The sequence below is a fragment of the Asterias rubens genome, chromosome 6, assembly GCF_902459465.1.
Source record: "Asterias rubens chromosome 6, eAstRub1.3, whole genome shotgun sequence".
Classification (NCBI taxonomy): Eukaryota; Metazoa; Echinodermata; class Asteroidea; order Forcipulatida; family Asteriidae; genus Asterias; species Asterias rubens.
Window position 1 is genome coordinate 18,289,989 of NC_047067.1, and position 21,527 is coordinate 18,311,515.

Consider the following 21,527-nt stretch of genomic DNA (forward strand, 5'->3'; position numbering starts at 1 on the left):
TGTCTTTAAAAGATACCAAACCGAAGTGTATCGACTTTTAAATGAGGCAGTATGGACACTTTACTGCACTTATAGATCAATGAGGCCATTCGATGTTTTTTCACGCTGAATCAAGTCCTATGTGGGCATATAAAATGAACATCGAAACCATTTAATTTTACACAATTTCTGCTTGTTGGTTGCGTGATTCTTTTGTCTTAAACTTGACAGATTCACTCTCTTGAAAGAAAGCAGGACAAAAGGCTTTTTAATGAAGCAGGATGAAAACTTAACTCCAAAGTGCTCAGAATATTCCAACAAAAAAGAGGACATTCGATGTTTTATTGCCCAAAGCAGGACCATTGGAGCATATAAAATGAACATAGAAACAATAAACCCGGTTTACACAACTTCTGCTTGTTGCTTGCGTGATTGTTTTGTCTCAAACTACAGATTCGCTCACTTGAAAAAATATATATATAAAAAATGAAGCAATTTAGATGTTTTATTGCCCAAAGCAGGCACATTGGAGCATATAAAATGAACATGGAAACAGATTTTACCAATTTACACAATTTCTGTTTGTTGGTTGGGTGATTGTTTTGTCTCAAATTACAGATTCGCTCTCTTGAAAAAAAAAACCCAGATAGGGTCTTTAATGAAGCAAGATGAAAACATAACTCCACTATGTGACTTCGACGATGCCATTAACAATGAGGCCATTTGTTACTTTTATTGCCAAAATAAGTCCCTCTGGGCATATAAAAATAACATAGGAAACCAATCACCCAGTTTTATGATTTATAATGTTTCTAACATTAGCAAATCCCAAATGATCTCGTCGGACATTTACGATTGCTTACGAGTCGCCTTCCAAACGTTGCAAAGGAAGAAAACTATTAATAATGTTGGGAATTTAATTTTGGCCCATCTCCCAACGGCATACCGTGACTGCTAGGAATAGCAAGGGTTGTATACAGAACGAAAGCAGATGTCCACGCAGGTGTACTTTTTTGACAAGCGAGACGAAAGGCTTGTGACCCCAACATTTCAAAAACTCAACCTTCCTCCTACGTCACATTACGCGGTGACGTCACAAGTTATGGTCTTATGTTTGCCATGACAGTCAGGATTCTTAAGGGCAGTGGACACTATTGGCAATTGTCAAAGACGAGCCTTCTCACTTGGTGTATATCAACATATGCATAAAATAACAAACCTGTGAAAATGTGAGCTCGATAGGTCGTCGAAGTTGCGAGATAATAATGAAAGAAAAAACACCATTGTCAGGTGAAGTTGTGTGCGTTCAGATGCTTGATTTCGAGACCTCAAAATGACGAAAAGAATGCTTTGTTGTTGGGTGGGCTTTTTTAGGCACTGGACACTATTGGTAATTACTCAAAATAAATGTTAGCATAAAAACTTACTTGGTAACGAGCAATGAAGAGCTGTTGATAGTAAAACATTGTGAGAAACGGCTCCCTCTAGTAACGTAGTTTTTGAGAAAGAAGTAATTTCTCACTCAAGACCTAAAACCTTTTTTAGGCATCTGAAGGTACAAAAATGTGTTTCTTCAATGGCCAATTGAGTAGACATTCCATGTAGACAATTGCCAAAGGTATACTACATCAGTGTAGGTGCAGTAAAAACAATATACTGATAATAAAATGATAAATTGCTGAAATTTGAGCTTTGAACAGCTCTCGTATCACTAATTACTACTTCAAGTTGAATGAGTGAAATTCGTCAAATACAAATGCGATTGAAAAAACACAATAATGTTCCCCAGTCTGTTCCCATGCCTCTGATTGCGTTTGAAAAATGTGTTGTTTGTTTAGCTTTACACTTCGCAAAAAGAGAGGTTTTTAAGAAGTATGAAAACCCCTCAATGGTGAGGTGCAGCAAGGTCGTGTCACCAATCGTGCAAACTTTTCCTCTCAGTGGTTTACAACACGTACTTCGTATTTATGATTGATACCTGCCAATTACATACGTAATCATGTTTAATCATCCTCTGCGGTGGCAATTTCCCGATAAAGGCGAATATTTCTACGAGCACTTATCTTCAATGTGAAATGATTTGCCCCATGTCAATTTCAGAGGACAACGATCCCTGAGAGAGATGGAGAAAAACAAACACATTCATTTGATTTTAATGATGTTTTTGATGCATGAGATAAAAAATCACCCACATGCCTGGTGAGGAGGATGTTCGGTGGCCCAAACCCCGTCAAAACCTTGATTACGGTAAAAATTGTGTTGTCTTCGTGTTCTTATAGACACTGGACACTATTTGTAATTACTCAAAATAATTATTAGCATAAAACCTTACTTTGTAACGAGTAACGGGGAGCTGTTGATAGTATAAAACATTGTTAGAAACGGCTCCCTCTGAAGTAACATAGTTTTCGAGAAAGAAGTATAGTTTTCCACGAATTTGATTTCGAGACCTCAGAATTAACTTTTGATATCTCGAAACCAAGCATCTGATGAAAGCACACAACTTCGTGTGACAAGGGTGTTTGTCATGTTTTCATGTTTATCTCGGAACTTCGACGACTAATTGAGCTCAAATTTTCACAGGTTTGTTCTTTTATGCCTATGTTGAGAATGAGATACACCAAGTGAGAAGACTGGTCTTTGACATCTACGAATAGTGTCCAGTGTCTTTAAGATACATTGTTATTAAACAGAACAACACCATTTGACCCATTTACAGTTGATTATCAATAACATCCAATAAGAATTCATCCAAGTACATTAAACAAAAAACCCACTTCACTTTACAATTGTTGTTATTTTCTCATCACCACACCATCCTTTGTTTCAAAATTGCTTGTACATATTATGATTTCACTATCATGAATCATGATGTGTTGTTGTAGTTATTGTTGTTCATGTAGTATAATGTTTATGGGTGTTTTTTTGTGTGTATTTTTACTGTTTTACTGTTTTTCAAGACATATCCACTACACGCCTCACTTTCTGGATTCTGCCTCGGTACGCTGTAATTAATTTGTTTTGCCATGAAGATAATATTATACCATTTGCGTGTGTTGAAATAAACGTTGTATTGAATTGAATAAAGCGCCATGAAAGTCCGTGCATAGCAGTGTGGCGACGAGTGGATGAGAATTTGTTTTTCGGGTGTTTTTTTTCCAGTGATGGGAAAACATAAGGGGGGCAAATAACCACGCCCCACGTCCCCTGTCATTACCCTTAAAAATCTGTCAATCAAAAGGTATTGGAATTCTTTCAGAAGTAATTAGTGTTTATAATCCTCGTTAATCCTCTTAAATGATTAACGGTAGCGCTGTCGTGTGTTGTATTATAGAAGCTATGCGATTCAAGTTCACTCGCCACTTGCTTATCAATTATACATGGTAAAAGATAACTAAGCCTGCTATAAGGTTAGGTTTACTTTGTTTTATCTGATTTTGCTTCACTTTAAAGGCTTTTTATTCATTGGAGTATCTTTAACGGCAGATGCACTTGTAATTGTCAAAGACCAGATCCTTACTTGGTGTATCCCAACGCATGCATTAATTAACAAACCTGTGAAAATTTTGGCTAGATTGGTTATCAAAGTTGCTAGAAAATAGTGAAAGAAAAAACACCCTTGCTGTACTCATGCTTTCGGATGCCTGAGGTAGTCGATTCAAATTTGGGAGTGAAAAAGTATCCCTTTCTCTGAAACTACATTACTTTAAAGGGTGTCGTCTCAATAACAGCTCTCCAGTGCTCTTTACCAGGTACATTTTTGTGGTCATAACTTTTGGAGTAATTACCAAAAGTGTACCATTACAGTTTTGTTCGTGGAATTAAGGTTGTTCATAGCTAGTTGAACTGGTACCGCAAATCGATGTTCGCATTGCATCAAATCATGTGGTCCTTCGTCAACGATCAAATTAATCCATTTTAGTGCATCGCCCACGGTTCTGCACAGTTCGGAGCTTCATTTGCGTTGGTGATTTAAAACTTTATTTATATAGAAATACAAGTTCGCAAAAGAACATAGTCTATCCAGTAAGTTTAAATACACATGGTGTTGCTTACGTTACCGAAAATCAGGTTGATATATTACACCATTATTTTGTCCACCATTAAGTACCGTGTTCAACGCGAGGCAAATATTCCCTTTCCCACATGAAATGTGTTCAATACTAATGCGATTTAAAAACCCAATAATGTTCCCCAGTCTGCATTTCTTCGCCCTCTGGGTAAGTCTACCCTTTTAGAAAGCGCGGACTGGTGCTTTATAGCCTTTGGCAATCTCTACCAAGGGGTCGAATCCTGCATGTTAGTTGTTGATTCCCTTACACCTGTCCTCTTGAATCTGAAAGTGGATCTTTTCGCAACGGTGATGTTGCTGTCTCAGATACGGAGAACCGGTATCTTGAGAAATGGAAGAACGTCTTGACCATCCTTTAAAGACACTGGACACTGTTGGTAATTGTCAAAGACCAGTCTTCTCACTTGGTGTATCCAAAAACTTGTTTCTCAAAAACTACGTTTAATACTTCAGAGGGAGCTGTTTCTCACAATGTTTTATACTATCAAAAGCTCTCCATTGCTCGTTACCAAGTAAGGTTTTACGCTAATAATTATTTTGAGTAGTTACCAAAAGTGTATATAGTGCCTTTAAAGCTCAAACATTTTGTCCTCGTTGTGAATTGTTTCCTTTAAAAATTGTTCGTTATCGCGCATTTACAGCGAGGTCGTTGCTTAAATTAAATCGACTGTGGAATTTAATAAAAAAAACCTTGGTAGTAATCGGTCAACACATCATTTAAAATAATAATACACAGGTATTGAATGGGGACTTGACAGGCAAAAACTGAACTAGAGTTCCAATGATTTATACGCTGCAGTCATTAGCGCCTTTTTAGTAGGGGAAAATATAAAAGAGACATATTTTGTATTAAGGGAAGGAAGGCCATGGAATGAAAGAAAACAGCTTGTGTGAAGTGGCCTCTTGTTAAAACGCATAGAGACTATTGACCCTTAAGTATACAAATCGATCATCTATCGATATATACATATAATATGTTTGCCCTTAGGTCCTTTTAGTCACCTGCTTTGATTAGATATTGTAAACCCAAGGTATTTGGACCATTTTACACCCTGAGCATACATCCCTGGCGCCCGCTCGGCGTGGAAGGTTTGTTGAGGAGAGCGAGAAAAATCAGCCATGATCTGATTAGTTATGTTTGGGTTTCTAATAACTTTGACGAGAGGGAATCTTCTGAGTTAAAGGCATTGAACACCTTTTTGGTATTTGTCAAAGGCCAGTCTTCTCACTTGATGTATCCAAACATATGCATAAAATAACAAACCTGTGAACATGGACTCAATTGGTTATCGAAGTTGCAAAAGAAAACTGAAAGAAAAAACACCCTTGTTGCATTGTGTGCTTATATTACAGGCCTGAAGTCTTTTAACATTTTAGTGAGAAATTAGGCCTACCTCTTTCTCAAAAGCTATGATAGTTCAGAGAGAGCCGTTTCAAACAATGTTTTATACTTTCAACAGCTCTCAAGTAAATTGTTATGCTAACAATTATTTTGAGCATGTCCTGTGCCTTCAATAGTGTCCAGTGCCTTTAAGGGCATGATGCTATCAATGTGTCTCGACGCAGTATTGACTTCCTTGGCAAAGAGGCATTGGCACAGCAGAGGATTTTGTTTTGAAATGGCCCGTATAAGGGTGTCTCTACTGAAAACGCAGGACGTATACCTTTTGAGAAAAACTCATAGGATTTAATAGAGCGCAGTGAAAGGCATTATAGGTAAATCCATAAACCATTAAAAGGATTACGAATTTTGAGAGTTCATTCAAACGGCCATTCAAAGCACTTATAAGAGACATTCTTCTATAACTCACTATTTTCAGGAAAATAACTGGAAGACTGAAATGTGAATGAGGTTTCTCATTAGAGATAACCTGGAATTAGTTGCCTGCAAATTGCCTCGTGTGGCATGGTTTTGCGGATGCAAATATTATGAGCCAATGTTTACTTGGCGTGGTGGTGGAATGGTAGAGTACATCAAAGAACATATTAGATGGGCAACTCCCTTAAAATGAATAACTATTGTGGCTTTTGTTGAGTTTTGTACAGAACTTTGATTGGCCCCGTACTCGCCTTGCGTCCAGGGACCTCGCAGTGAACAAACAACCGGCGATCAAGGACACAAGTCCCTATCGGAAACTCGTAAAAACTAGTCTTTGGACAAACTGTAAAGCTAGCAAAAGGTCACCAACTTTCACATCAATTATAGCTTGCACCATTCACCATTATGATATTGCGATGAATGTACATTAAAGGCCTGGACAGTATTGGAAATTACTCAAAATAATTATGAGCATAAAAACTTAAATATCGAGCAATGGATAGATGTTGATAGTATAAAACATTGTGGGAAACGGCTCCCTCTTAATTAACGTAGATTTTGAGAAAGAGGTAATTTCTTACTCAAATATTAAAAGGCGTCAGGCCTGATGTCTTTTAATATTTTTTAAGGCATCTGAAAGCACACAAATTTGTGCAACACGGGTGTTTTTCCTTCATTATTCTCTTGCAACTTCGGTGACCACTTGAGTCCACAGATTTGCTATTTTATGCACAGGCGAGAATACTGGTCTTTGGCAGTTACCAAAGGTGTCCAGTGCCTTTAAGCGTCTGAGAGTGGTCATGTGCTAATACAAGTGTCTATGTGTAGCTATTTGGGTATGTTTTGAATGTTATTTTTTTAGTGAGAGGTCTAGATATGTTTAAAAGCCCCCAGATTATCTTGGCGTCAGGACTTCAATTACAAACTATATACGTATATGTGCCCAATGGGATTTGCTTGCATTTAGTGTTTCAAAAGTTACCAAAGTTCCAATGCCAAAGGGTATATTGTTGCACTCTTATACAGTGGAGTGGTGTTGTTTTTATGTTGGCTGTGGATGCTAATATCCCAAAGTTCAAAGGGTGTTTAAACTGGGGTGTTTTTAACTGGGGTGTTTTTAACTGGGGTGTTATTAATCGTTTGTCTGGCCCTGAGGTAGGCTACTTCACGGAGGGAGGGTAACACTGTGCCGTGGGTACAACATAAAATAAATAGAGCATGTGTTTTTGACCCACTTCAGAGTCACTTAAATCAGGGCATTGCTGTTTATAGAGTAAGACTGAAGAACTGCACCTTCGCCTCTGTATCCAGTTCATTCCGTGCCGCTAAAATTGTATTTCTACCTTCATGGTGTGAGGGACTATAGCGCAGTCCCTCTGCACTGGAGGGTAATGCCATAAATAGGTCATGTCATGTTTTACGGACAAAAGACGATGTGACCTGTGACATCACATGTTTACAACAAAGCCACAGAGCGTGGACTTCCTGCAGGCAGGATTTGTACACAGCTCAACGGAACTAAAACATAAAATCTTATATTTTATTGAGATTGCACTGTCTAATTCGTGTCAACTTTTTGATATGGTGAAATGGGACAGATCTCAAAACTTGTCCAGCTTTTACGTTCATAATTATTTGATTTGTGTGGAAATTATTACACAAAATGTAAATGTTCCCATAGGACATGTGCCTGCCAGAATACTGAAAGAATGTACAAGGTTACACTTATTGTAAACAAAGTTCACATGGTATACAGACTCTTGCTAGGTAGTTGGCCTTATATTTATGATTTAGACATTCGTCTGCACATACCTTATGGAGATCATCCAAAGTGTCATTATTTTGTGTGTCAACGTAATACAGTTCTTCGATTGAATAGTGTATTCCTTCAATCCTCAAATGTAACATTCATCAACCGCTCCAACAAAAACAAACAGTGGGGCTATAAACGATTATGATAATAGTTGTTAAATTTGTGAACGCAGAATAATTAATGCGCGGTTCTTTTAGGTAGGGGATACCATTGGCTTACTACAATTTTACAAACATTAATGGGCATAAAAACTTTGTGAAAAGCACTGCAGCTGTTGACAATGAAAAACATTTTGAGGAACGATTCCCTTCTTAATGTGGTTTTAGAGAATGGGACTAGAAAAAAACAATCTGAGAAGCGTTTCTTCATGAAACTTTTCTCAGATTGTGAATTTATGACGGATACAATCATAAATGGGTATACTTTGCCCTTAAAGGGAGACTTTACCTTCGGTAAATACTATTAAAAAACGACAGTAAACACTTACTCGGTAAAGTGGTATAGAGAAAAAGAGGTAATTTTAAATTTGAATCTGAGTTTAAAGAGGCTTCAGGGCGACGCCTTTCTCTACGGGAATCACATTCTGGGAAGGTGTTACATTATTTACTTGCAACTTCGATCCAATTGAGTCATTATTTTTACAGGGTTTATTTTGTTATGCATATTATGTTTGGGGGAAAAGTATTACCAAATGTAGGTCTATGTATACCCGCCTTTAAGCTGACAGTAAGGATGTTTCACGGGCATCTACAATAAATCTTGTCTTGCATATATAAATCATCGATCAAGGTTGTCAACCTCCGGTCTGAGGGGACAGTCTTCATCCTAGCTAATAGGTATACATCATAATTCACCTTTGTAGTTTAGCGGCCATGGCCTATTAATGTACATGTTTAATCGTGATATATAAACAGTAATTGTTGAACTGTCAGGAGACGCAAGGTTTTGACTCATGCCTCTTGGGTTTTGGTGATAGATATTTCGGCCTTGTGATACTTAGCAAAGTTATTTTTTCCCACTACTGTTGAAGGTTGAAAGATTTATCGTCACAAAATCAAAATTAGATTTTGTTTTTAAAGAGGAAATTACAGAAACTAAATATACGGCATACGAAGAAGGCTTATTCAGTTTTGTATCTACTTACATTGTTTAAGCGCACAACCACAATGGGAAAACAAGACACAACATTAACAACCGATAAATATTGACAGCAACAGCAAAAGCAATAGCAACGACGACGACGACGACGACGACGACGACGACAACAACAACAACAACAAAGCGACATCAATATCAGCAGCAACAACAACAACATCAAAACAACAACAACAACAACAACAGCAGCAGCAGCAGCAGCAGCAATATCAGCAGCAACAACAACAACATCAAAACAACAACAACAACAGCAGCAGCAGCAGCAGCAGCAGCAGCAGCAGCAGCAGGGAGATTTAAATTACTTTTAGAAAAAAACATAAATTTCATGGTTTGATGCAGCATCGGTTTAAATTGGTTCGAACACAACTTTGCTCTTAAACGTCAACACTAAGACAACTTGCAATTTATTTATACCAGCAATTTGTTGTACTAGTTCCAACCCACACTGTCCTGCTTGCTTGTTACCAATTAAAGAAACTACCGTCGCCAGTGCCCAATTTCATAGAACTGCTTATTGGCACAACAAGTATCTAAGCGCAATGATGACTAGAATAAGGTTACCAGCCAAGATACCATGTCACATGTAAACATATATGACGGGTATCCTGCTCCTTTTTGTTAAAGACATTGGACACTTGGTAATTTTCAAAGACCGGTCTTCTCGCTTGGTGGATGGATCTCAACATGTGCATAAAAAGACAAACCTGTGAAAATTTGAGCTCGATTGGTCGTCGGGGTTGCGAGATAACTATGAAAGAAAAAACACCCTTGTCACACGAAGTTGTGTACTTTAAGCATGCTTGATTTTGAGACCTAAAAATTCTTACACTGAGGTCTCGAAATCAAATTCTTGTAAAATTACTTCTTTCTCGAAAACTACGTCACTTCAGAGGGAGCCGTTTATCACAATGTGTTACTATCAACCTCTCCCCGTTACTCGTTACCAAGTAAGATTTTATGCTAATAATTATTTTGAGTAATTACCAATAGTGTCCACTGCCTGTAAACGTCGACGCTAAGAAACTTGCAATTGATACCAGCAATTGTTTGTACTAGTTCTAACCTACACTGTCCTGCTTGAAACCAATTAAAGACACTACCGTCGTCAGTGCTCAATTTCATAGAGCTGCTTATGAGCACAAAAAGTACTTAAGCGCAATTAATTATGATTACTAGAATAAGGTTACCAGCCAAAATACCATGTCACATGTACAATTTATGACGGGTATCCTGACCTTTTTCGTTAAGCAGAAATTTGTTGAGCAATATTTATGCTAATAAGCAGCTCTGTGAAATTGGGACCTGGGCCCAATTTCATAGAGCTGCTTATGCACAACATTTTGCTTACGCAAAAACAAACCTTGCCTAGTAAAATCAGATTACCGGCCAAGACTCCACTCAATTGTTATGCTAAGTAAACAACAGCTAAATACCAGTCACAGGCAATGTATATGGCATGACATTTTTGCCAGTAACATGTGAAAAATAGGCGAGCTATTTTCGTGCTTAAGCAAATTTTTTGCTTAAGCAGCTCTATGAAATAGGGCCTGGTTGGAAAGAGAGGTGGATGGCCAACCATACGGCCCAACCAAGGACGAGTAGGCTTCACAGAGGGAGTAAACGCGTAATCGGTTTATGGCACAAATCCCTCCAAATAATAGAGAATTAAACGACTCATTCGATTCCAACAATACTTACTGTGTCCATGAAAGTTTTACTTAATACACACAACAATAAAAAACACTTCAGAATGTTCTCGAACATTGTCGACGGAATACAGATGTAACATCTCCACACAATGTCACTAAATTGATCAAATAACATCAGTAATTCACTTTCAAGTGATTCTTTCTTCGTGAGTTTTTGTGATCGGGGAGTTGTGTCGAGTTTGGGGGAAAGCAATCTAAGTGGTTTGTTTGTCGTTGCAGATGTTGCGTTTGTTGTGACACAAAAGATGCTAACAAAGCTACAGTGTCATATTATAATTCAGAACGTTTTTCATAAAGTCACGACGCGTCACCTGCAGTTTTGAACTGTAATTGGTTGTTTGCAAATAATGTTTTGATGATTCGTTTTTAAAGGCACTGGACACTATTGGTAATTACTCAAAATAATTGTAAGCATAAAAACTTACTTGTTAACGATCAATGGAGAGCTTTTGATAATATAAAACATTGTGAAAAACGGCTCCCTCTGAAGTAACGTAGTTTTTTAAAAAGAGGTAATTTCTTACTCAAATATTTAAAGACTTGAGGCCTGAAGCCCTTTATTATAAGGAATCTGAAAGTTGTTTGCAACAAGAATGTTTTTTCTATCATTATTCTCTCGCAACTTCGATTACCAATTGAGCTCATATTTTCACAGGTTTGCTAATTATTCTCACGCAACTTCGGCGACGAAATTTTCACAGGTTCGCTATTTTGTCCATATGACGAGATACACCAAGCGAACTTGTAAAGGTGTCCAAAGCCTTTAAACAAGTAGGTCTAGTTGTGGGTTCGAGGTTAGTGAAAAGCCTATAGCCATGTTGGGGTACATTCACAGTCACTGACCGTACTGGTTAGAAGGAAGCGCACCTAATTTATTCATAGAATATGATGAAATCCAGCTAATAGGTAAAATACGAATGTGACTGAAATTGAATCTTACTTATACAAGTTGGCAATAGACATTCCAGTAACACCAGATATCATAACCAAGTTATACACCTTTAACTATAAAGCGATCTGTGACAGAGACAACCATTTTGCAAATCAAATGAAATTAAAGGGTTTGGGAAAAGTAAAGGATGAGTTAATTTGATTCTCTAGAACGTCTGTCTTCACCGTCTACGGGGGAATGAAATTACCAGTATTCGATATCACAGCGACAGACAATTCAACTGATTGGTAAAAAAATGTCCTTTTTCCGGAAACTGCCCCCGTAATTAAATCAAACCCTCTCAACTTTATAGGTCATCTTCAAGATAATGAAAGACGGAAATGTATTATCAGATTGTCTTTTATAATTATGACAGGAGTATGTAGACACAGTAATGTATATAGCCTTGGGGATAGGTAAAGTAAAATGCATAAACGATTCCGAATTTGCTCTTTTTATATATATTATTTTCTAACATAAATGCAGCGTACATTATTTACCGAGTCAAGTCGATAGTGCACTACGATCACACACCCGTTGTCGCGCCTGTTCCGGACAGCCGATAGCACTCAAGAACCTTATTGAATTTTATACACACACAAGATGAAGAAAACACTGGCTCAAAATAAAACCCCTGCAATATAAAAACGCGCTTGAGAAAACATCCTCAACTAACCACAGTGGAATATAATATTCCAGGTGGGGGCATATTTAATGCAAAGGATGATCATGTTAGCTGCTCTTTTGTATTTATGATAAAGGCACTGGCCACCCTTTTGGTAACTGTCAAAGACCAGTATTCTCACTTGGTGTATCCCAACATACATACAATAACAAATCTGTGAAAATTTGGACTCAATTGGTCATCGAAAATGCAAGAGAATAATGAAAGAAAAAACACTCTAGTTGCACAAATTGTGTGCTTTCAGATGCCTAAAAAATTGCTTCAGGCCTGAAGTCTTTTAATATTTGAGTGAGAAATTACCTCTTTCTCAAAAACTACGTTACTTTAGAGGGAGCCGTTTCTCACAATGTTTTATACTATAAACAGCTCTCCATTGCTTGAATGTTACCTAGTAAGGTTTTATGCTAACAATTATTTTGAGTATTACCAGTAGTGTCCATTGCCTTTAAGACGATGTGCTCAACAGTGCAGCAGGAAAGGATTTTGGGTGTAAAATGATGGATATAACCTGCACTGTATGTCGTGCATGCTGGAGCATAGAAGAAGTCGTGACGGTGCATCTATTAGTTCGTATTCTTGCCTTATATAGTGGGAAAGGGTTTTACGGATGTTCTGCACTGAAGATCACGTACTCTGCTTTCAGATCAATCTTCCGCCTGGTTTTACATTGATTTGTTTCTTCTAGATATTGCTTAAAAACGTAAACATAAGCACTGATTCAGGTGAGGGTTCTGTCGTCGGATTAGCATTTTGTCTCTGTGCAGTGCAGTGAGTGTGATATGTTTTAAAGCCATTGGACACTTTCTGAACAGAACAAAAATTTAAAGTTCACAGATTTACAAATAACTTACAGGGTTTACATAAGGTAATGGTGAAAGACTTTCCTTGAAATATTATTCCATGAAATGCTTTACTTTTTGAGGAAACATTTAAACAATTATCAATTCTCGATATCGAGGATAACGGATTTATTTTAAACACATGTCATGACACGGTGAAACGTGCGGAAACAAGGGTGGGTTTTCCCGTTATTTTCTCCCGACTCCGATGACCGATTGAGCCTAAATTTCACATGTTTGTTATTTTACATATAAGTTGTGATACACGAAGTGTGGACCTTTGGACAATAATGTTTACCCATGTTGTGCGATTGCTTTAAAGGCACTGGACACTGTTGGTAATTACTCAAACTAATTGTTAGCATAAAAACACGACCAAAGGAGATTTGTTGGTAGTAACAAAAAAAAACGGCTCCTTCTGAAGTATAACATAGTTTTTGAGAAAAGGGTAATTTCTCACTCAAATAGGAACTTCAGACTTGAAGCATTTTTAATGCATCTGAAAGCACACAAAGTTGTGCAACAAGGGTGTTTTTTCTTTCGTTGTTATCTCGCAACTCTCGAACACCAATGAGCCCAAATTTTCACAGATTTTGTACGTACATGTATATGTTGGGATACACCAAGTGAGAATATCTGGTCTTTGCTAGCATAAAAACTTACTTGATAACGAGCAATGGATCGAGCTGCTGATAATAAACAACATTGTGAGAAATGGCTCCCTCTTAAGTAACGTAGTTTTATAGAAAGAAGTAATTTCTCAATAATTTTTTTTTTTTATTTGATTGCGAGACTCAGCACACAACAAAGGTGTGTTTTTTTCTTTTTTTTCGTTTTCGTTCATTGTTCTCTTGCAACTTCGACGACCAATTGAGCTAAATTATTCACAGGTTTGTTGTTTTATGCATATTTTGGGATACACCATATACTGGTTGTTGGTAATTACCAAACGTGTCCAGTGCCTTTAAAGGTCTAGTGTCGAATCGGTTTTGCTGACCGCCTAAGCAAAATGTCTCGTGTTTAACTGGTTTCGTACCATTACTTTAAAATATGTCAACAGCAATTCCGTACAAGACAGAGATAGCTTGCGGATGATTTCTTAGAAAAACCGAGATAGGATATTTGACTAATCTGTTAAAGTGTTCTGTTGGGGCCTATAGGAGTGTAGTTCAATGGAGTAGGTGACTTGGCTTTTATAGGACAATCAGCTTATCCAAAAACCTTTTAAAGGTGGATGTAAGGTCTGGATTGGATTGTTGTTTTAATACTGCAACCAAAGCTTTGACGATGCATGAGATCAAAGAATCGGTGCGCACTTTTCAGGGGAATCGTGACAGGGCCTCATGAAAGTCTGGGTACCTTTTGTGGGACACAAAACACGATATCCACTACATTAAACTTACACGGTTTGAAGATGATGCTGGTAGAAAGCCTTCCTTGAAATATTACTTGCTGAGGTGCTGAAGTTTTTGAGAAATTGGTACAACAATGTCGCGAAAATAACTTTAGCATGTACTACCCCGAAAGTATCAAAACCCTTTATTACATAGTCTAACCGATCTAAGCAGGGCGAGTAAAGTGAAAAGATGGAGAAACAGAGACTCTATCCATACTTTAACAAATAACAATAAATAATTATACTCAAATAATGATAACTTTCTTGTCAGAATTGACCGGGATCCCTTTGGGCCTGACCCGTTTCTGTGTCAGTATAACCCGAAATCGTATCAAGATGATCCAAAAAGGGTCAAACTGATGCATAATCGAGTTACACAAACAAACATTTTTTTAAACCACTTACTTGGTCAGGGTGGATTTCACAAAGAGTTAAGACTAGTCTTATCTCGAGTTAGGACTAGTTACTTGTCATGAGGACTAGCTTCAGTTTTTAATATCTTCTAGGACTATAGTCCTAAGTTGGGACTAGTCCTAAGTTCTTTAGGACTAGTCTTATCTCGAGTTAGGACCAGTTTTTCGTCCTAACTTAGGACTATCCATGCGATTTGTATATCTCATAGGACTAGTCCTAAGTAAGGACTAGTCCTAACTCTTTGTGAAATCGACCCCAGGACCCATGGGACGTGTAATCCGGGTCAGTTTCTGACCCGGGATATTTAGAGGTGTAGGGTTGAAATCGACAAAATGCAAGGGGTAAATATCACACTTATTCTTCACAATACATCACTAGATTTAGGCTGTGTCGACTGTCCGAAACGGCAACTTCTGCAACAGCTTTGGCTAGATAGTGCGCGTCTGCCTATTCTTCAACACTGGCAGACGCGCTGATCTAGCCGTAGCTCTAGCCGAAGTCGTCGTTTCGGACACAGCCTTGCATCCAATAGAAAGTTTGAAAAGGTCGATAAATTATCGTTTCCAGATGACGAACACAAGATGTAGACGTAATAACTCCGTAATCAACTTACTTGAGGGAAGGTTTCATGAGATGTTTCGTTAGCCTTCGGGAGGAATTGACGTCAGTAATTCACTAATAAGACGAAGAAACCCTATTGTTTTATAAGAGGAACCAAGAGACTCGTTCCTTCGAGATTGTCGTGAAGAACTCCCTTTCCTGGAGACGGTTTTGTGAGACGGGATGTGGTTAGATCATGGATGAAGGGTTTGATCAAACTTGGTCACGGCGTTCACTATCCCAAGCTTTTTAGAATCGAGTAAACCTTTCTCTGAGGATGGAGCGTAAAACCTTTCCCGAAAATCCCAAGAGGAATAGATCAACAAAATGTTTGACGATTCTATGAACATCCCATCGGATGCAACAGGATCGCGTAATCATTTTTTTTTAAACAGCTGATAAAGAGCAAGTTCTATTATAACGTTAAGGATGATAGGTCCAGTCAGCAGCCGATTTAACCCCAAAATTAGGATTAATTTTGTTAAAGAGCAGCTTTCGTTATATATTTGGTAAAATTATAATCTTTTATTTAAAGTAACAGCACAAATATATTTGCCAGTACTTAATTGGAAACAATGAATTGTTTAAGGGGATCTATAGTGGACATTATTATGGATATCTCACGTTAACCAGCTAAAAATCTGTGTATGTTATGGCCTACATTTCTCAGGTGCATTGTCCACGGTATATGCGAAATTTTGTAATTGTTTTTAAACACCATTATAGGCCTATTATATGTCAAAATTCGTTCAGAGAACATTCTTTTCAACAAATTCTTTCAGCAAATAATGGGCAATGCAACTTTAAAGGAACACGTTGCCTTGGATCGGACGAGTTGGTCTTTGAAAAGCGTTTATGTACGTTTGTGATAAAATGCATATGGTTAGAAAAGTTTTAAAAGTAGAATATAATGATCCACACAAGTATTACTCGAATTTGCACGGCTTTCCTTTCACCTCGTCGACAAACACGGTCGGTCATTTATGGGAGTCAAATTGTTGACTCCCATAAATGGCCGACCGTGTAAGTTCGCAAAGTAAAAGGAAAACCGCGCAATTTCGAGGCAAATTTGTAATTTGTTGCCATAAATTAACATGAAATTTCCACGAGAGTACATTGCCACCCCCCCCCCACTATTGTGTGGATCATTGTATTCTACTTTAAAAACATCTTTCTAACCATATGCATTTTGTAACAAACGGTTACAAACGCTTTTCAAAGACCAACTCGACCGATCCAAGGCAACGTGTTCCTTTAACATTTGATCATGTATTCTGACGCGACTATGTTACATATGAGAAACGGGACAAATTCTGCGAAATTGCAGAGTGGGCGTACCGACAAGAACGTGTTCCGTTTGCTTGTCTTCCTTCCCGCCAAAAATGTATCACATATTTACTTTTTCCTGTACGGTGTTGTTAAACTGAAGTAAATATTTCAGCCCGAATTTGAAGATTTTTTTATTCATTCTGATAATATTTGACAAGATTTCGACCGGGTTAATGTTTTCAGAAAAATAAACAAGTAGTGGCCGCACGTTGAAGATATTGGCATCCGTCAACAAACACTCTTCCCGCGGTTTCTATAGTGAACACGAGAACCATGGAGGAGATCTCGAGAGCGTAACGCGAGCACGTTGCGGAAACTGCCTGTCCGCCCTCGAAATGGCGGGAAAATTTCAACGGAAATTCCTTGGTCGTGCCGCCTGCGCGGTTTCTTGATGAATGCAGATACTGCACCTGGCTGTATTAGTAAGAGGCATGGTATCGATGTATTTGCTGAGGTGTGGAAGGATGCAGAGAGATCTCTGGTTGAGGTCGTTCCTTAAGGTGAAGAAAAATCTAAGAACGAACATCTTGGAATCTTGACCGGAGTTTGCTATAATATGATTCTTGATCGGCGTAGATACATAAACACTCAGGTTACTTCTGGGAAAAGTATAGGCCTACACTCGGGGCCAAGTTTCATAGAGCTGCTTAAGCACAAAATTAGCTAAGCACAACAAAACTTTGCTTAGCAAAATAGGGTTACCAGCCCAAACAAAAGTATGTAACGTGTACAATTTGTGATTGGTATCCTGCAGCTTATCTCTGGGGAGGCTTATTAGCATACACTATTTTTTAAAGAAATATTGTCTGCTTAAGCAGCTCTATGAGTTTGGGCACATGGAATGTTAGTAACGTAGATTCAAAGATAGGGAATTTTAGTAATATACGAGTTTGTGAACATTATTCAAGCAGCTGCATAGGAAACTATACCAAAGGGAATGAAGGTTCTTACGGTGACATTAGTCTCTGTAAATTTAACATTGGTCAGCAGTTCGCATATATATCAATGGTTTATGATCATTCATCTGCCCATGTGAATCAAATGTGTGAGCATCAAACGTCAGCCACCGGAATTCCACCATTTGACCCTTAGGATTCGACAGACGGTTATAAATTATCGTGTCCATGCCTATCATCCAGGCACCAGTGTGGTATTTAGAAAGCGAACCAGAATCAATGCACCCATTCTAATTATAGCGAAGATTGTACCGGCGGGAGAGACAATGTTGTGAGAGCGTCAAAGTGTCACAACAATGCCTATTTGGATAGTAGCAAATCATGGATTGACAGAAATATTTAAGTCATATTATTGCATCGTTGTTCATCGTTACCCGACCATCACACCTGTCCATAAGTTGTAAATAATAGTTTAAAGGCACACTGCACACGTTTGGTAATTACTCAAAACAATTGTTAACATAAAAACCTTAGGCCCTACTTGGTGTTAAATGAGCAATGGAGAGCTGTTGATAGTTTAAAACATTATGAGAAACGGCTCCCTCTGAAGTAACGTAGTAATAGTATTTGAACACAGTCTCGCATCATAATACATCAAAGGAAATATCACTGAAATTATGTTGACGTTTTAATGTTTTTTTTTTTCTGTGTATTATTTTATCACGATGGTTTTTGTTCCACCTATGTTCAGCTACTTCAACAACCGACTGTGTTGATACAATCCAGGTTCTGGTTAGACTTGGTTTTACACAATTTGAAATGTTTAGGGCCTACTCCTCGCTGCAATTCATTTTTCAATTTGTCTGAATTCATTTTTTTTTAACTTAAAATATCATGTTAAAGGCGTCTGGTATGGTGCTAACAAAAAGTATTTGAAGTCTCACCCAGGAGCTGTGTTTTGTTTGAGAGAGTTGCGACATAGAGGGACCAGTTTTCTTTGGTCACGTGGTTGCTGGGCGCCATTTTCCATCGAAATGCTGCACAACCCAATGCGCATTTTGGTCTGGCACCCCGAGTCGCACATGCGTTTTTAGGGGGCACAAAATGGCTTCTAGTCGCAAGTTGTCGAAACTCTCAAAGTAGACCTTTCCATTGTTGTTAAAAAAAATCGCCTCGGTTGGCATGGACGGCCGAATGTTAATAAAACACTCAATCGTATTAACAGATGTTTTAACCAAATTAATTTTGTTCTGCTAACTTTCAATTAAATAAAATATCTTCCATAATTAGTTGCTTTGTTTTCAACAAAATCAACACGATAATAAATATTTGTGTTACATTCATGAAAACAGTAGCGATCTGTGTTGTTTTACATTTGGCTTTCCATAGTTGTCCAACCTCGGTTGGCAAAAACTTGGGCTGTGACGTTGGAATAGAAAGGTCTATACCGCTCAGATCAACCTCGTTCCCTCTGGTGTACGCTCTCGCCGCGCCATTTTGTTTTATTTCCTAGAATGCTTGATCAAACAGTGACGCGAGTTAACCGGTGCAAAAGATAGCCATAGGCCTGCTTTGATCATGCCATACAGCCCCTTTAAATGAAATTTATATGGGTGAATTCCGTGTATAATGAACATTATTTTATATTGGTGGGTGTCGAGTGTGAACTGAATCCGGTTTCCCGCCATAAAACGTGACCCCAGTCGCCTGACAGACACGTGCCGACATTTGACATACATGCCCAAAGTTAATTGAGACTATAATCAAAAAGAAAACTGCGATGTTTTTTATTTCGTTGCTTTGGATGGCCCGGACCTGCTCTCTGAAGCACGACTTGCAGATTACATAGTGTTACCTGAATAAATTATAACATCACGCGTCTAGAGAGATGGTTAGAGATTCCTGGAACCCTGTGGGTGAAAAATGAGGCCTTAAAGATACTGGACACTATTGGTAATTGTAAAAGACCAGTCTTCTCACTTGGTGTATCTCAACATATGCATAAAATAACAAACTTGTGAAAATTTGAGCTTGATTGGTCATCGGAGTTGCGAGATAACTATGAAAGAAAGAAAAAACACCCTTGTCACACCCTTGATGACAATATATATTTGTAATGATCTTTCGATGTATGTGGGGGTTTTATGGTGGTTTTTGGGGTGGGGTTTTGTGTTAGTTTTAAAACCAACACTTTGCCTTTCATATAACCTTGTGGTTAATACAAACTGAATTGTAACTACAATTTTGATGTGTAGTTTTGCTGAAGAGAAATTCACATTTCAGAGGACGAAATGTGTCGTTTTCCAAAGTCCATAAAACTGTCCATTAGTCTAAATCAATCAGTCTGTTCACACAGTTTTACCCATCGGTGATGTAGGTCTATGTAGTATTTTTTTATGAAATGTGTTTTGTTCTTTTTTTATCTTGCAGCTGTGACAGTCCGGTTTCTGACGAAAAGATACATCGGAGAATACGAATCTAACATAGGTAAGCATTGCATTCAGTGCTAAGACAATGAAGTATCATTTTTCATTTTTTCACGAAACAGTCTTTTCAGCTCCAATGCCATCTTGCAAATCCAAAGACGATTGAATGGTGTTTTATATGTGAGTTAACTTTAAAGGAACACGTTGCCTTGGATCGGACGAGTTGGTCAGTATTAAAAAGCGTTTGTAACCGTTTGTTATGAAATGCATGTGGATAGAAAGATGTTTTAAAAGTAGAATACAATGATCCACACAAGCATGCCACGAAATTGGGTAGTTTTCTTGTTACCTCGTCCATACGTGTTACGGTCCATACGGATGAACATGTCCGCCTGCCTCTTCCAAAATTATAAGAAGTTCCTATCGTTAAAAAAAAGTAAACTAAAGGACCCACGACTGAATAGCACGAGTTTCCCGCGAATACAAACCAAAAGACGGTTGCATCCAGTAGTCATGAAACAAAAATTATTCAGTTCACACTGTTGTTTAAATATTATTGTACATCGAAGTGACGAATTCAAGAACCATCTACTTTAAAACCGTCTACTTTAAAACAAAGTGTGATTTATGTGTCCCTGTCGCCTTTTATTTGAATCGGCCGGGTAACTGACTTACAACCTACGACGTACGGATCCATACATTTTTGGTTTTCATAAAAATAATTTAAAAATCCTCAATTTGTGTATACAGTTTGCGGTAACACCATGTGTATATTACTTGCTGGGTAGATAATGTTCTTTTGAGAACTTGTCTTGCTCTTATATATTCTTCATTCCTACTCCTATCGCTGAGTATAATTTCCGGAATTCGGAGACTACTACCGCGGGATAGATTTTTGGAAATCGGAAGACTTCCACTTGGAGCATTGTGCCATTTCCAAGTACGAAGGTTACATTTTCTCTGAACCAGTGTGTCTTAAAGCCTTGTTTTCAATATTTCATCAATGCGGAAGTCTTGCCTTTTTAATACCATGCAGTGACACAGAGCATAACTCAAGGGCACCCTTGAACTAAAACCACGGTCGCTGGTTTGAAGAAAGTTTCTTTGATAGAGTTTTTAATCTATAGTAGGCCTACGTATGATATCGCACCCAAGGGCAGGTTTATCAAGTTGAAATGTTCAAAGTCATACTCTTTTCGAAATTGTTCAAAGCCATTTTTTCTTATTTCCCTTTCAAGCCAGCTAATCCTTAGACAAGAGGATTATCCGGATTAGTAGGTGGCCTGAGGCCTTGTAAGGCCAAGCAACAGAAAATACCAGTTAGTCGTCCGGGGATTTCCAAAAAGAGGAGGATGAGGGCCTTTTTATTTTTTATTTTTTATATCTTTCAAAGGTGGCTACCAAGAATTTTAGTTCAAATTGGCTACCAATTCTTCAGGTTAAAATCACCACTTACTTTATGTA

At 38.0% G+C, this 21,527-nt stretch overlaps 1 protein-coding gene across 1 annotated transcript in view; it reads left to right on the forward strand.

Moving 5' to 3' along the window:
* The window catches only part of LOC117291393 (ras-related and estrogen-regulated growth inhibitor-like), a 62,969-nt gene that overhangs the window by 29,364 nt on the left and 12,078 nt on the right, over nucleotides 1–21,527 (forward strand). Inside the window, exon 2 of the mRNA XM_033773045.1 lies at nucleotides 20,068–20,124. Coding sequence (XP_033628936.1) covers nucleotides 20,068–20,124 — 57 coding nt within the window. The remainder of the gene's footprint in view (nucleotides 1–20,067; nucleotides 20,125–21,527) is intronic.